The sequence below is a fragment of the Strigops habroptila genome, chromosome 8 (assembly GCF_004027225.2).
Source record: "Strigops habroptila isolate Jane chromosome 8, bStrHab1.2.pri, whole genome shotgun sequence".
Classification (NCBI taxonomy): domain Eukaryota; kingdom Metazoa; phylum Chordata; class Aves; order Psittaciformes; family Psittacidae; genus Strigops; species Strigops habroptila.
This window is the reverse complement of record NC_044284.2, coordinates 23,716,747-23,732,993: the sequence shown is the minus strand read 5'-3', so window position 1 is coordinate 23,732,993 and position 16,247 is coordinate 23,716,747. Positions and strand designations below refer to the sequence as shown.

At 57.3% G+C, this 16,247-nt stretch overlaps 1 protein-coding gene across 1 annotated transcript; it reads right to left on the bottom strand.

The window, feature by feature from the left end:
* Positions 1–5,911: 5,911 nt before the first annotated feature.
* On the bottom strand, positions 5,912–15,780 carry LOC115612289. The gene is made up of 4 exons (XM_030496404.2): positions 15,719–15,780; positions 13,234–14,870; positions 10,936–11,052; positions 5,912–9,380 (listed from the first exon to the last, which is right to left on the bottom strand). The coding sequence occupies exons 1-4, from the start codon at positions 15,728–15,730 to the stop codon at positions 6,542–6,544; spliced, it is 4,605 nt and encodes a 1,534-aa protein (XP_030352264.2). The 5' UTR covers positions 15,731–15,780; the 3' UTR covers positions 5,912–6,541.
* Positions 15,781–16,247: the final 467 nt, after the last annotated feature.

Genomic DNA, 16,247 nt, shown 5'->3' with positions numbered 1-16,247 from the left:
CACAGGCAGCACCCTATGCTGGTGTTCCCATCTCCGACACCAAACACACCACACTTCACCCAGGACCCATCGCCCTTGCCTGCAGACATACACCAACCAAATACTCCATCCTAGTGCCATCCAGGTGTCCAAATACCTCTACCTCAGCTCCTACAGAAAATTTACTGTGTATCTAGAGAATTTTCCCCAGAAACATTGCTGGGACAGACATGGGCGCTGGCAAAGGCATCGTGATTCAAGTGGTGCTTTGGGACCTGCCGCAACAGAAACTGGAGGTAAGGGCTCCAGCCTATTCACAGCTGGGATCACTGTGTCACCGTGCATTATTCTGGGGAAAAGGAAAGCCCTCCTTCTCCTGCCGGGAGTCCTCCCAGCCCATTCCCACACTGCCCACAGTCACCAGCCCTGCAGCCAGCACGGGGCTCCCCAGCCACACTCCCAGTGTGAGCCGGCGGCAGGACTGGATGGAGGTGGCAGGTATCTTTATCCCACCACGCAGGAGACCTCCAACATCCCACTGGCAGGAATTTGCCTGCAAATTTTTCCCCATTGAAAGCAGCGAGGAGGCTGAGGTGGTCACTTGGTTAAGGCTGGGGCAGCGAGGTGGAGAGACGGGGCAGCTCCCAGAGAGCCGAGCTCCCAGCCCTTAACCTTTCCTTCGCAGCCTGAAGATTTAACGCCTTAGTGGGGTACGTCAGCTGCAGCCATGGGGCAGCGGGTGGGCATTAAGGGTAATGTGATCATGATCCCCATTAGCACTTGCCATCTAAATAGCACCAGCTGTGGTTGGGAAGGAAGGTGCCTGGCCAGCAGGCACAGCTCCCTCGCAGCACCGCAGGGCTGTGCTGCTGCTGGCTGCCTGGCCAGGTGCCCAAGTACTCCCAAGATACCCTTGCCCAACTGAAGGTGGACTAGGAGGGGAGCAGCTCCCCCGCCAGCTGCAGCCCTGTGTCCCAGCCTGGGACACCGAGCTCACTGGCTGGAGTTTAGATGGGAATATTGATGGGGACACTGAAAGCCATCACATTCAGTCCCCATCAGTATGCTAAAAGCTCCTGCCATTTTCCCTTTTTATCACAGCTTTAGCAGGAGAGCTTACATTAGCTTTACACATCATCCTTGGGGAAATAGTGCTGATAGATGTGTGGGATCAGGCAGGTGGATTTTCTTTTCATCACTTATGCTGGAGAAGCCTTCCACTCCTAAAAGCATGAGAATGAGCCAGCTCTTACAGCCTGCTAGTGATCCACCCAGTGGGTCATAGCTGGATTTCACACACCTTGCCTGGGGCAGGGCAGGATCTGGCCCAGAACAGCTCTTACTCAGCAGCACTTTCCTTGGGGCTGGACTCCCCATTTCCCCTGCACAGGGATCAGTCCCCTCCCAGCAAATTTCCAGCACAACCACAGGCCAAAAGCAGCTTTTCTGTAGAAGTGGAGTGATGGCATCCCTCACTGTGCCTGTCTTTTCTCACTCAGGTCTGTTTGTGTCAGCCATTGTTGCCCCCTGAGCTGGGTTGCGCAGTCCGGCTGGCACTCACACCAGCATCAGGGATGTGAAGGAGCTCCAGGCGCGGGATCTTTAGCAGCCTTCATATGGACATTGTGAGTGCTGAGGTTTATAACCCAGAAAATGCGGGCTCTGAAGGGCTCTATCTGGTGGGGCAGGAGGCGTGCCGCCCTGCCCAGAGCCACTTTTATGCCATTGTGCCTTTTCAGCACTGCATTAAGGCAGCCAAAGAAGGGGGATTTTTAATGGTTCCAGGGGAACAAAGCAGGAACATTCGGCCCAACTTCATTACAGAATCATCTGAAACGCTTGAGGAACGTTTCCCACTAATTATCATAAATAGCCGAAAAAAATCTTTCCCTCCCAAAGCAGGTCCCAGCTGCCCCTCTGTGTTTTCTCACCTCCACTTCCAATAGCCTGACCCTGCCCCCACACAAAGGGGAGACCCCATCTCTGCTCCCCCCACACTCTCGGGCTCTAAAGAAATACAAACAGGCAGCAGATTAACAGCTCTTGTTTGCACCTTAAACAAACAGGCGACTTCCGCCCCTCTGGGCTCTCCCGATGCCCAAGGGAGGATGCACCAGCTGGTTTTCCTTGCCCTTACTCTCATGCCCTGCCCATATCCTGGATAAAAGCATGGGCAGCACCAGGCATGAAGCAGGCAGACCAAGGATGAGAACGCTGTGGGTGCCAGCCCTGCACTCCCTGGAACCCCATCCCCTGTGCCTGCTGTCCTCTCCCTACCCCAGCTGCCCTGGAGGAGGTCGGGCCCCTTCTGTGGTGGGACATGGCTGCAGCCCTTTTGCAGGAGGACTGGGAGATGTCAAGGCCAAAGCAGATGAATGAATGTCTCAGTTCAGCTCCTGCCTCATGCGTCTCACAGGGTTTCAAAGCAAGGAGCAGCCTCACGTGGTTGGATGGATACTGTGAGTGGGCACAGGGAGGGATGATGTGGGTGAAGGATGCAGGGGAGAGAGACCATCCAGAGGACACACAGAGGAGTGGTGCTGGTGTTCAAAACCATCACCAGCATTGAGAGGGCACAGCAGCAACACTGAGCAATGACTGCCAGCCCATGGTCATCTCTGCCGAGCACAATAGGAGATGGATGGATGCATGCTGGACATGCCATAGCTACTAGGCTGGTCCTTAGGCTGATCCCAGCAGGTACAGCTGCCTCTGCCAGGAAGCTGCCCCAGCCTGGGTCCTCACCCTGTAGGTCCTGTGTGGCACATCCCACCTCTCCAGGAAGCACTGCTTGTATAGGAGCTGGTGCCAAACCAGTCCCACCTCACCCTGCCCACAGCATGCAAAGCAGCCAGCCCCCAGCCCCAAACCCCGCTGGGGCAGGCTGTCATGGGAGACATGGGGGCTCAAACCACAGCAGCAGCTGGCAAGACGCTGCTCCCGGCACAGGTATGGCGTGTGTTTGGGGTCGGCACATGAGGCAGGTGCCTGGGAGGAAGCTGTGGCAGCATGGCTGTGGGTTGGGGCAGGTTCCCAGCAGCAAGCCAGCAGTGGGACCTGCCTGTCGGAGGCCCAGGTTTGCTCCCTGCATGGGTTATTGTGCAGATCCTCACACGCAGGTGTTCATTTCCCCCCCTTCGCACCAGCCACAAGAAAGGGCTGTAGCTCACAAGCCCCCTTCCTGCCCATGGGGCTCCCAGGACAGGAAGGGGAACTGGAGGCAGGTGGCAGGGACAGGGGGCTCCCGGCAGGGCTGACGGGCTCCAGGGTTACCGATCGGTACCGTGGCACGAGTGACAGGGCTGTGGGAACCACATCTCCTCTGCACAGGGCAGGAAGAGAGCCAGCGGCAGCCATGCGATGCTGGAGACCCCTGGTCTCAGCACCCCAAGGACACACACACATGGTATCTTGTCTCTGCTTCTGTCTGTCTGCCACCTGCAGCTAACTATGAGGACCTCAGGCAGTCACTGCAACTTGGAAGAGGTTTACAGTGTCCCAAGTAGCCTGGAGACACCACACAGGGATACTTACCTTTTTTTTTTCCAATGCAAGAATCAGGAGCATCCCGTTCAAGGAGCAGCAAGCAGAGGGAGGGAGAGCAAAGGGACGTGCTGCCTTGTTTGGTGCATGGGCCATCCTAGGCACTCCTCGCCACAGGGTGCTGTGGATGTTAAAATCTTACCTGAGTTCAGAGAAACCAGCAAAATTCCCAGATTTAAAAAACCATTGAGTGCAGCTCAGTGCAGTGGTTGTCCTGCAAAGGGCTGCCCAGGCTGCCCACAGCAGAGCAGAAGGGTGGTGGCTGTGCACTCTGGGGCACCTGCCCTGGCCATGTACCTCTCTGCTGGGAGGAAGGCCTCCTCTCCTTGGCATTGCAGCAAGGTGCAGCTCCGAAGCAGCAAACCTGTGGTCTCCCCAGTGCAGATACTCCATGCTCTGCCCCATCCCTGTGTGCTCTCTGGCTGCTCTTGCTCAGCAATGAGGAAATCCAAGTGTGTTTCCCTCAAGGCTGCCCAGCGACATCACCCTCAGGACACCCAGCATCTCACCTGCTTCTCAGCCCTTCCCTCCCAGAGTGAGCAGGGGCTAATGGGAACAGCTGCTAATTCCTCCCAGCACAGCACAGCCGTGGCCCTCCAGGGATCAGCCCCACAGTGATGGAGGAAGATGACTCCTGCCTGCGAGCCCAGCCTGGCCCTGGGAACACAGGCTGCTATATTTTCGTTGCAAATTAGAAATCAATCATAGCAGGAAATTCCCGTGCTGAGAACACTCTGGCTATTATTATTTTACAGCACTCAGCAGTGTTCTGGGCACTTAGAAAGGCATAGCCCTATCAGGGTATTATGGGGCAAATTAGTTTTAGAAGTGGCTGTAGGAATTCTGGCCATTTGGCTTCCGGAGCGGGGTGGGCACAGGTGGAGGCTGTGGGCTTTGTGCTGCTTTCAGATACACCACCACCCTGCAAAGAGGGAACCAGCACGCTCCAGAGTGAACACCTCTAGCCTGACCCCAGCTTTATTAATAACAAGTAATTAATATGAGAGCGGACGTGCTTTGTGTCTCTGAAGACCTTTTAAGATGTGATTATGTTGTGCTAATCTCACCCCGAAGTACTTCCCTGTTTAGACTGCGCTGGGCCATTAAATATCTGAAAAGCCAGCGGAGACCCCCCCTCAACGCCCCGGGAAGCGCTCGGGGTCTGTTCCCCAGCAGCCAGGCCCCACTTTCAAACCCTCTAAATCAAGTATAAAGCCGAGCCCATCTGGACTGCCAGGAAAAACACTGCCTCTCCCCATCTGCCTCTCATTACCCACCGTGCCAGCCCGGCCCCGCTCCATCCCGCCCAGATGTGCTGCCCCGCACTCGCCTCCCGTATTTCACAGCCGTCAGCAGGACTTCAAGGAGCAGCCGAAGGGCCTGTAACACTGCACAGGCTCTTAGCAAAGACATATATCCAGGTCTTTAATGCGTAGCTGCAGGCACATACCCTAACGAAAAGCACGTTTTCACCTCCCTTGGTCTTGCACCAGGCAGGGAGCCGGGGCACTTAGAGCTTACCAGCCAGGAGGTTTCCGAGCCACTTCCTCTTTGCCCAGCACATGTCCAGGCTATTGATTTTCAGGGGTTCTCCTCCCTGAGACCCCCCCAAAGCCAGGCAGACTCTGTTCCACACCTGGGGAGGGGTACCCAAATGCAGGGCAGGGCAGGACAGAGCAGGTGCCAGCAGCAAAGGCGAGGCATTGAAGATAGACACCTGCACCCCTGTAGTGACCAGGGTGATTAAATTTGGGAGCAGCTTGCCTGGCACAGGGAAAAGTCAACACAGCCTAGAGAAAATAACATACCCAGAGACCCAAACCAAGGAACAACCCCCGTGTTCATCGGCTCAAAATATCTCCTGGGTTAAAGCTTTCCAGTGACAGTTTCATAATTTTCTGTAATGGCAGAAAACCTAAAGAAACAGACACTTTTGTTTAAGTTTGGTACCTTCCTGGCCCTGGAGGCAGCCCAGGACTGCAGAGGTGAAGGCACACATCAACCCTCCAGTTACAAAGAGCATTAACCCCTTCTTCCCAAGCTTCCAGTGCCAGGCAGTGCCCAGCCCGCAGTTGGGGCTCAGCATCAGGTGAAGTTGTAGTGTGAAAACCACATAACAGACCATGCTCAAACATTACTCTTCCAGGAAGGCCAGGGCAGGCAGCATCGCAGAGGTTTTGGGGTATTGAGACTTAAGGAGGGAAAGAAAAGTGTGTCTATTGTATCATTATGCCACTGCCTGCAGGAGGGTGTGTAAACCTGGTCCTACACAAGTCCCTGATGGCCAGCACTGACTTGAGGACCCCACACTCCAGCAAGCAACAGGAATCCTCCACTGCAGGTCATGGCAAGAAAAGCCCTGGGATGAAAATACTCCTCTTAGCAGCCCTTCAGTGCACAGCAGAGGTGCAGGGGAGGCTTTAATATCAGTGAGGAGGAAAGGGAGAGGGGAAGAGGTCAGAATGTTATGACAGACATACAGGCACCAACATATCCGGTAACGTCACGTGGGGAAGAAGCCAAGGTGTGAGGCAGGAAGCCTTGGGATGTGCTTCCCTAAGGACCACTCGCACCCCACAGGTACCTGCCAGGGATGGGGAGGAGATGCAGGCAGGATCCCCGAGGCTTCTGCGGGGAGGTCTAGAGAGGTCTCCAGGTGGCCGGGTCCACGGTCTCCAGCATTTTGGTGCGGTACCTCGAGGGCCACAGGTCACCCTGCCCTCTCTGCTCCCGGTGGCCCTGGGCAGGCGGTGACAGCCACTGCCTGTGTCGTGATGCCATCTAGTGTCGCTTGGCAGAAGGGCCCGTCGGGCAGACACGGCGCACATGCTCCCCGGGCTCACAGCATCTCCAGGGGCCGCTGGGACGCACCCAAAAACACCCTGGGTGCTGGGACACCCACCCCTGGGCAACGGCCCGCACCCCATGACATACGCACCCCATGACATATGCACCCCGTGGCTCCAGACCCCAAGAGAGGACGATGGGCACTGCCCCGGTCATGCAGGGGCAACAAAGCTCAAAGTGGTGCCCAGGCTTGCTCAGGGGACCCCGGGGTGGCCAGGGCTTGGAGACTCAGCAGCCTCACCGGTGGCACGGGGCGGTCCCGGCGGCTAGCGGCCTGTTGGAGGAGGAGGGCGAGCATGCCCCACAGCAGTGTGCAGCCTGCCTGCAGTGCCAGTGCTGCCAGGCCCAGTGCCAGGGACACCCGGCACTGGTGTGGGCTGGACCACAGGGACAAGCCCCAGGCGTGATGGATACTGGGGGCCGGGAAGGGAGGTCGGGGGCTCATATGGTCTGGCACCGGGGGGACGGAAGGCACCGGGGGCAGGATGGTGCCTGCAGTAGTGGGAGTGTGTTGTGGGGCAGTGGGAGCGGGCTGGGTGCCAGCGGTGGACAAGCCCCATGTGGTGGCATGGTCCCGCTCTCTGCCTGGTGCAGGAGCGTGGTGGGATGGGGAGTGTGAGGCTGGTGGGACAATGCCTGGAGCAGCAGCCCTGGGTGGTGGCGAGAGTGCCGTGGGGGGTACTGAGACAAGGGAAATGCTGGGTGTCCTCCATGGGATGGTGACTGGCCTCTCTGTGGGCACCAGTCTGGTGGTGGCTGCCAGTGGGCTGGTTGGTGCTGGTGTGATAGCAGAAGCTAGAGAGGACAATGCAGGCTCTGGGCTGGTGACCCCAGGAGGCTGTAGGCTTATGATGGCTGGAGTTGGACACAGGCTGAAGGCCTCCTCTGGCACAGCTAGTGATGGCATGGTGATAGAAGTCTTGTGCAGCATGGTTGATGATGGAGGGGCAATGGAGACCTTTGGCAGCACAGTTGGTGATGGTGTGTTGATGGATGCCTCTGGCAGCACAGCTGGTGATGGAGTGGGGATGGATGTCTCTGGCAGCACAGCTGGTGATGGAGTGGGGATGGATGTCTCTGGCAGCACAGCTGGTGATGGAGTGGGGATGAAGGTCTCGGGCAGCACAGATGGTGATGGTGTGGTGATAGAGGCCTTCAGCAGCACAGCTGATGGTGTGGTGATGGAGATCTTGGGCAGCATGGTTGATCGTGTGGTGATGGAGGTCTTGGACACATTCATTGATGATGGTGTGGTGATGGAGGTCTTGGGCACATTGCTTGATGATGGCGTGGTGACAGAGGTCTTGGGCACATTGCTTGATGATGGCGTGGTGACGGAGGTCTTGGGCACATTGCTTGATGATGGCATGGTGATGGAGGTCTCGGGAAGGACAGCTAGTGATGGTGTAGTCATGAAGGCCTTGAATGGCATAGCTGGAGATGGAGTGGTGAAGAAGGTCTCTGTTGGCATGGATGGCAACATGGCAGAAGTGGCGACAGGTGACAGCATGGTTGGCAGTATCATGACAGGAAAGGCTGCCAATGAAAGTGTGGTTGGTGCTGCAGTGGGCAGCAAGGTTGACATCCCTTGTGATGATGTGGAGGTGGATGGCAAAGATGGGGTAAAAGAAGATGAAAGAGGCTGAGTAACTGGGCAAATTAAGTGGTTTTCCTTCAGCGATGTCACTGCTTGCCCTGCCAGGTGGGGTGGACTCTTGCATGACACTTGGGTGGACAATTTGACCTTCTCACTGTTGCTTAGGATCCAGCTGTGCAGGTAGCAGAGGTTGCAATCACATTTCCATGGGTTCCCACTTAGATACACTGAGCTGAGCTTCTTCAGGAGGTCCAGAAGCCCTGGAGGAACACTCTCTAGCTGGTTCTTCCGAAGGTTGAGGGTTTTCAGATTTGGGAGGGAAGCAAAGACCTCATTACCCAGAGCAGAGAGATTATTTGTGTCCAGCTGGAGGTCTGAGAGCTTGCTGAGCCCAGTGAAAGCTCCTTTTGGCAGGGCTGCTAGCTGGTTGTGGGACAAGATGAGTTTGCCAAGAGATGTGAGGTTGATGAAGATGCTGTCTGGAAGCGTGGCCAAACTGTTCCTGCCCAGGTCCAGCTCCCGCAGGTCTGCCATGGTGTCAAAAAGGCAGCAGGGGAGCTCCGTAATGCAGTTTGAACCCAGAGTCAGAAGCTTCAATTTGTTTAAACCGAAGAAGCCCTGAGGTGGGAGAACCCTGATGAAGTTGTTGTCCAAGAGGAGTTTCTCCAGGTGAGGCAGGCTCCTCAGAAGCATGGGTGGAAGCTCCCTGAGCCTGTTCCTCTGCAGGTTGAGCTCCAGCAGCCCTGTCTGACTGTCCAGCAGCCCCTCTGGGAGGTCCTGCAACTCATTCTCATACAGCCGGAGGACGCGCAGCTGGGCAAGTTTGCTAAAGGCATCCCCAGGAAGAGTCGTGATCCTGTTTCTGGCCAGGTCCAAAAATGTTAGATTGGCAAGGGAATCAAAAATGCCTTCTGGAAGAGAAGGGATTGCACTGATGTGCAGGGAGAGCTCTCCCAAACTTCCCAGCCCATCAAACAGTCCTTTGGGGATGTATCTGAGGTGGCTGTCTCTCAGCTCCAGCCTCTGCAAGCTTGGGAGGTTTTGGAAAGTTCCCACAGCTAGTTCTTCTAACAAGGCACCAGAGATGTCCAAGTCCTTCAGCTTGTCCAAATTATCAAAGGCTCCAGGCTCAATTGTCTTGATCTTGTTGCCAATAAACAAAATCTTGGTCAGGTTGGGCATGTACCTGAAGGCACCTTTCCTTATAGCAGTGATGCTGGTTTGCACAAAGATCATCTCAGAAACAAAAGGCTTGGCAATCTTTGGGATCTCTTTGACATCGTTTTTTGTCCCTCTGTAGATCTCCTGGTAGTCTTTGGGTATTTCATATGGATCTTCACTCAGGGTTTGATCTTGGCATTTATGGGGATGGAAGGAAAGGAAGAAAAGGAAAAGGAAATGCTGGTACATTGTCCTGAAAAAGAGGTTGCAAAAATCAGTTATGAAGAACAAAAAAAAAAAATCTCTTTCCACAGCTCATGACCTGTGGCACCACACAGTTGCTCAGCTCTTGGGACTCTTCTATTCACACATCATAACTCATGAGAAAAAGAGAGACCATACAAGCCAATATATGCTGCATTTACAAGAGTTCACTGCTGTTGGTATCCAGGGATGGAGAAGAAGGGAGAGCGAGCCAGCTCGAGGCTTGGCACTGGGAGACGCTCCAGGAGGGACAAGGGCTGGACGGTCTGCTCCCTGTCCCTCCTTCTCCCATGTCTGTGCTGTAGCTCGGCATCTGTCTGGGTGAAGAAGGCACAGCGCTGCTGCCCCATTAGCACTGCCCCAGTGGGTCCGGTTACCCAGCAGGGCAACAGCCTATTCGTGCAACAACAGAATCAGTCAGCCCTGTGCTTGCTAATGAGGGATCAGCAAGGGTCCCTGGAGCTAGCCAACACCAGATGACCTTGTTTACTTGGAATTTCCACACTGTGCTGGATGCACTAGCTATTTCATTGGCGCTTTTCTCAGTCCAGGAGGTCAGTTAAAACACAGCTTCTAAGCATCAACTTTTCAGGATTCTTGCTAATTGCATCATATTTTGGCCTTGGTTATACAGCTCTGTCAGATAAAAATTGTTAACTTTTGAGCAGCAACCAAGTTTTAGAGCAAGGCTCATTAAAATACTACAAAATGTCCCACAGATGAAGTCTTTAATACCTAAGATTTAGGGCTCTGACCTGCAGTTAGGAAGTGAAGTCACAGATGCACACCCACCAGTCATGTAAAACCCACCGCTTCCATCCAGTCATTTGGAAACACTCAGCTAGCACATTAGCTGGAGTTTAACTGCCATGAGCATCATACTGGGACTGTAGTTTCCAGCTTCACAGCCTTGGGTGGGAGCAAGGGAAGGGCTGTGGGTTGCTTCTTGGGTGTCCTTCAAAGCTGACCATGCAAAAAAACTTGTGCTGGGAGGGTAAATTTGCTAGGAAAAGTTGTTTTTTTAAAAAATGCAGAGAGGTCAGCAAGTACAGGAGGCAAAAAACCGCTGGGTTTGAAGAGAAACCAATCTCTTCAGGAGGTCAAGTGTGTGCCAGCTGCTCCATGGGGTTCCCCAGGGCAGAAGCTGCTGCTCATCCCTGCCCATGCTCTTCCCAGGGAGACTTGGGTGCAGGAGCCAGGGCTGCAGGTGCCTAAGTGCCTGCTTCACTTCAGCTGTAGGGGCAGCACCATGGGCTAAATGTGCAGGTGGGAATGGCTGGGCTGAGTGCATGGGCATGAAAATAAACAGCTCGGAACTGCAAAGCTCTTGAAGTCCTCCCTTGCCCCGTCTGGCTGCAGTGAACCTCAGTGTGGTCTCGTACTTGTCCCACCCTCCAGCAGCACAGGGACACTGAGGATCAGCCCCAGCTCACAGTGCTCAAGCCTCTCCTGCTCCTTGCTGCAAGGAAGCCATCAGCAGCCCCCCAGAGCCGCCCCTCCCAGCACAATTTAAACAGCAAAACACAGCAGTTTGCATCACTTACTTGGTGGAGCACTTGCAAACACGTCCAGCTGCCGGAGCGAGGCCACCAGATGGTGGTCCATCACCTGGCCAGCTCTTTATCCACAGCCCAGGCGCAGGGCTTGGTTTCACATGAGGTCAGGGCTCAGGTCTGGGTGGGGAGATAAGGGGTGGCCGGGGAGCAGGCAGTGGAGCTGTGCACCCCTGCAGGAGGCTGTTGCTGAAACCCCTCAGAGAGGACGCAGGCACGTACTCACCGGGCATTATCTGCTGACACCACTTGACTCACCACATCCAGGGAAACGTGAAGATCTCCAGGCCAGCCTGTTTTGTAGACGATGGTCTCTGCAGTCCCATATATCCACCAGTGTAACCCATCAGCTTCGCCAGCACCACCCCCACTAACACAACAGAAAGGAGTTTTCCTATTTGAAGCTTTTCCTGTAAAAAATATCCATCTGTTTCCTTCCTCAGGGATTGGCTTATGTAGCTAAAGGTGCTGCTCTGAAGCCATTTGTTTAAGCTTGTGACAGGGTTGACTTCTGTGGCCAGACAGGTATGCTGACACCCAGACTCTGGGCTCAGCCCCACACCTCCACACCTCGCTGGCCTTAGGGCTGGGGCTGTGTTGTGCTCCCCTCCACCTTAGCACAAGCCAGAGACCCTCCCACAGTGACACCCAGGGCTCCTGGCTGGTGCAGGGCATCTTGTGGAAAGCAACACCCTGTTTGTTGCAAAGACTTAAAATGACAAGGTATGCATCGCTTCCCAATGGATAATTGCACTATTTCTTCTTCAGTTTCCACCTGCTCTTACTAAGGCTCAGCTGGTGCTTGCTGGGCTTCATTATACCTTTCCTGGCAGATTTAAAACCACTCAAACTACTGCACATTTTCAGCAGCCTTACCCCTTCCCAGCATCAAAGCCATATGCATCCAGGTCCCCACTTGCTTGGCAGCAGCTTACTCCAGAGGCTGCAGGGTGGTGGCAGCCAGGGTGGTTGAGGGGACAGAGCTCACAGCAGGAGTGACATCAGCCTCCCCAGGCCTCAGCTGTGCCAGAATTCGGAGAGCTGCAGCGAGCCACAACATCCCTGGTCCAGCCTTTGAGGTGGCCATGCAGCATCACCTGGGAGATGGCAGCGGCACAGTGGCAGTCCCCTGTGCAGGACAGGGAGGCCGTGCAGGACCGTGTCTGGGGGTGCAGCATTGCCCACCTGCCCGCCGGGAGCAAGGGGCCAGCAGTCCAGAGCACGACCGGGATCGCAGCCCGCTGCCGGGGCCGGTCGGGCTGACACGACACGGACGCTCCAGGGAAGGGGCTGGCAGGGACGCGCAGCCCCAAGCAAGGACCCCGGCTGCCCTGTCGCTGCGGGCAGGGCCGGCAGTGCTGGCTCAGAGGAGGGTGCGTGGCCGGGGCTGGCCGGGCTCTCCCGGCGCTGCCTGGTCCCGGAAAGCCCGTGTCCCAGCGGCCGCAAGATGGTGCCGCAGCTCCGCACCGCAGCCCCGGCCCCGCCCGCCAGGAGAAGGGCTCGGGCGTGCGCCTCGCACACACGCACACGTGAATGCACCCACAGAACGCTCCTGCTCTCTTAGGGGAGCACCCACCGTACCTGCCACCCCTGGGTGGGCAGCGCCGCGGGGACTCTGCGCCCCATCTCCACGGTCCCCGGGCCTCCCTGGGGCAGCGTGCGGGGCTGGAGGCCGAGCCTTGCCGGGGGGGTGAGAGACCTGCCGATGCACAGCCCCGAGCTGGAGCCTCGCTGCAGCCAGGCAGCCCGTGCCCCTCGCTGGGCAGCGCTTGCCCATGTCTCCCTTGGACACCCCAAATCGACGCCTTGGGGGTTAGTGCCAGGCTGCAGCTGGGTCTCTGCAGCGCTGAGGGAAGGTGGGGCAGGAGGTGAGTCTGGAGAGCCACAGTAGGCAGGGATGAGCATGCCAGAGTGGCACCTGCACCCTGCCAGGCACCTGCACCCATGCCACACCATGCACAGCCCCAGGCAAGTCCCCATCGGACCACAGCGACCTTCACCATTTCCCCCAGCTACATAGGCAGAGGCAGGAGAAGAGTGTTTCCTCTCTTTGCCATGGGAAATGGTTACACAGAAATAATATATACATTTTAATTATATTTGCAATATACAGGAAACACACAGCTGGGAGAATAAATACCACCAGGCCAGCTCTTGTGGAGAGCTCAGTGACAGCTGGTGACCATGGTAGGGGTAGTGAAGCAAGATGGGATGCTGTTTTCTGGGCTGGTTCAGAGGTTGTTAATGCAAGAGTGGAGCAGAATCAGGCACCCGCCCAAGCTCTAGGGCGCAGTGGGAGGACCTGGCGATGTGGCCTCATCCCAGCTCTGTGCCGTGACCAGCACAGTGACCTGCAGTGTGCCACAGCGGGAGTGCAACACCCAGGCACCCTGGTACACCGGCCCCAGCCCCGCTGCCTGCCTGGGAGGAGGAGGAGGAAGGTGAAGGCTGAGCTGCTGGCAGCTTGTGGCATCACAGGCCATGCTTACGGTGCCCTCGGGGTTCTTGTAGATGCACTGCCCCGGAGCATGCTCCCCCACCTCCCCATCCCATCCCTCCTCCGGGGGGACACCGGGTGCTCCCGGGCACTGCAGCTGCCCCTGGGGGACCTCCAGCAGGGACCGTCCCTGGAGAGCGGCTGGGCTGGCACAGGAGGCTTGTGCATGGGTGAGGGGCTCGGCGAAGCCCTGGAGCCAGCCCAGGAGATAGGCAAGGCGGCAGTCACAGGTCCAGGGGTTGCTGGCCAGCCCCACTCGCACCAGCTCCTCATTGGTATCAAAGAGCCCGGGAGGCAGGCGGGCCAGGCGGTTGTGGTCCAGCATCAGGGCAGTGAGGAGGGGCAGCCCGGCCAGCAGCCCAGCCGGCAGGCTGGAGAGGTTGTTGTGGCTCAGATGCAGAGTTGCCAGTCCCACCAGACCCTGGAAAACCCCGGCGGGGAGGTGGTCCATGGAGTTGTGCGACAACACCAGAGTCTGCAGCGCAGACAGGTTGGCAAAGAGTCCCTGGGGCAGCATCTCCAGCTCATTGCGAGCCAGCGAGAGGTGGAGGAGGCGAAGGGTGCCGGTGAAGAGGGTGTTGGGCAGCCTGGCAAGGCGGTTGCCCTCCAAGCTAAGGACGGTGAGGTTGGGGAGACCAGCGAAGATGTCAGGGGCCAGGGTGCCCAGCGCATTGTGCTGCAGCTGCAGCCGCCGCAGCGCCCCCAGCCCCGCAAAGGCGCTGGCTGGCAGCTCCTCCAGCCGGTTCCCATCCAGGTGGAGCTCGGCCAGCCTGCCCAGCGCCCCAAAAGCGCCGGGGGGCACCCGCGCTAGCAGGTTGTCACTGAGCTTGAGGAGGCGGAGGGCGGTGAGGGGCGCCAACAGCCCGGCCGGCAGCTCGGTCAGGACGTTCTGCGAGAGGTCCAGGGTCTGGAGGTACCGGAGCGGGCGGAAGATGCCGAGGGGCAGCGCCTCGATCCTGTTCCCCGGCAAACGCAAGTCCTGCAGGCGGCAGGCAGCAGAGAAGAACCCTGGCTGCAGGGAGCGGAGAGCATTGGCACCCAGGGAGAGCTTGCTGAGGCTGGGCAGCCCCGCCAGCACCCTGGGGCTGACTGCCGGCAAGGGATTGCCTGACACCTCCAGCTCCGTGAGGCTGGGCAGCCCCTGAAAGGCACCGTCCTCCAGCTCCTGGATGTTGTTGTTGAGGAAGACTAGCTTGGTGAGGGTGGTACTGGAGCCCAGAGCCCCGCTGCGGACACTTCTCAGGGCTGTCTCCACGAAGAAGAGCTGGGTGGCGTTCCCTGGCAGGCCCGCCGGGATCTCCCGCATCCTCTCCTCCGAGCAGAAGATTTTGGAGGTGTCGTAGCACTGGCAGGTGGAGGGGCAGGGTAGGGGCAGCCCCCCCACCAGCAGGGACCCGAGCCCCAGCAGCGTGTAGACCACCAACCTGCACTAGAGAAGGAGCCGAGCCTCATTCCCTGCCTGTGCGAGGCAGAAATCCATACCCGCAGGCAGGCGCTGCTGAGGAGGTGGCTTCCGCGGCCAAAAATGCAGGAGGAGCAATCTCCGGGGCACTGCCAGAGCGGGCAGCTGCCCGGCCATGGGGCAGCCCTCCAATCCCAGCTGCCCGCACCACCCAGAGCTCCCCTTGCGGCAATGGAGAGTGCTCCCCTCCCACATTTCTCCCTGCCTGCTCCATGTGGTGGGTCAGGGCTCTTCCCCTGCACCCCAGTCCCACTCCAGCCTGCCCTGTCACAACCAGGGTGGTGCCACCCTCACCAAAGGTCCCCACATCCTTTGGGAGAAGCATGTGAAGCACGGGGATGTGCTGCACACACGGGGTGATGGGGACAACACTGCAGGGCTGCTATTCACTAAGTGACAGCGGGCTCCACCAGCTAGCTGTATTTCTAACTGCTCATCAAGTACTTCTTCCTCTGCAACCAGAGCAGCATCAAACCTGCCTGAGGGACATTTAGTTTGACCGAATGCCTGTTCGCAGTCCATGGGATACACTTTTTGAGGCAGTGGCCTCCAGACCTCTGCCAGTCCATCCCTACTTGGGATACATTGCCACTGCTGCTACATGACAGGGGATGCTGCGCACCCCCAGCAATGCCCACCTGCAGACACCCCTCACAAGCGGGGCTATCCTGGACTTATGCTGGTGCTCGAGAGCACTGTTGGGCTTGGCTTTTCCTTTCCACTTCCCACCATCACACTTGTTTTCACTAGAGCCAGCAGTGACTTCCACCCATCCCAGCCCCCCCAGCCACCTGAGTGGCATGGCCACCACTTACCGATTGTAGCATTGTGGAGACTGCCACCGAGCCCGCAGCAGGTTTGCAGGGAGGCTGCTCACCGAGATGGAAAAATGTTTTCTGGGGCAGATGGGAAACCTGCAGGGAGCTGTTCCTGCTGGGGCGGAGCTGCCCCTCGCTGCTTATCGGCAACAGCAACCCATGTCCTTGGAGTGCTTCAGAAAATAACCCAGCCACAGAGGGACAGGAGGTGAAGCCAGAGGCAGCTGCCAGCGAGCATCCTGGCAGGGAAGTGGGGTCCTGGCCCCGGACATCCACTGGCCTGGGGTGCTGCTGTCACATTTGGCACTAGTCCCACACCAGGGTCAGCTTGCTTGCTTCCCCCTGAGATGTCCCTGGACTTCATGAAATCTCACTGGGAAACTGTGCTGGCACACATCTTTTTCATGAGAGAGGGGACCAGGCACAGCTTAGCAAGGCAAAGCAATGCCATGGGGAGGGGACCACCCTGGACCATCACTTTGAGATGCACAAGGTGTTTTGCATCCCATGAAGTGCACCCAGCCAG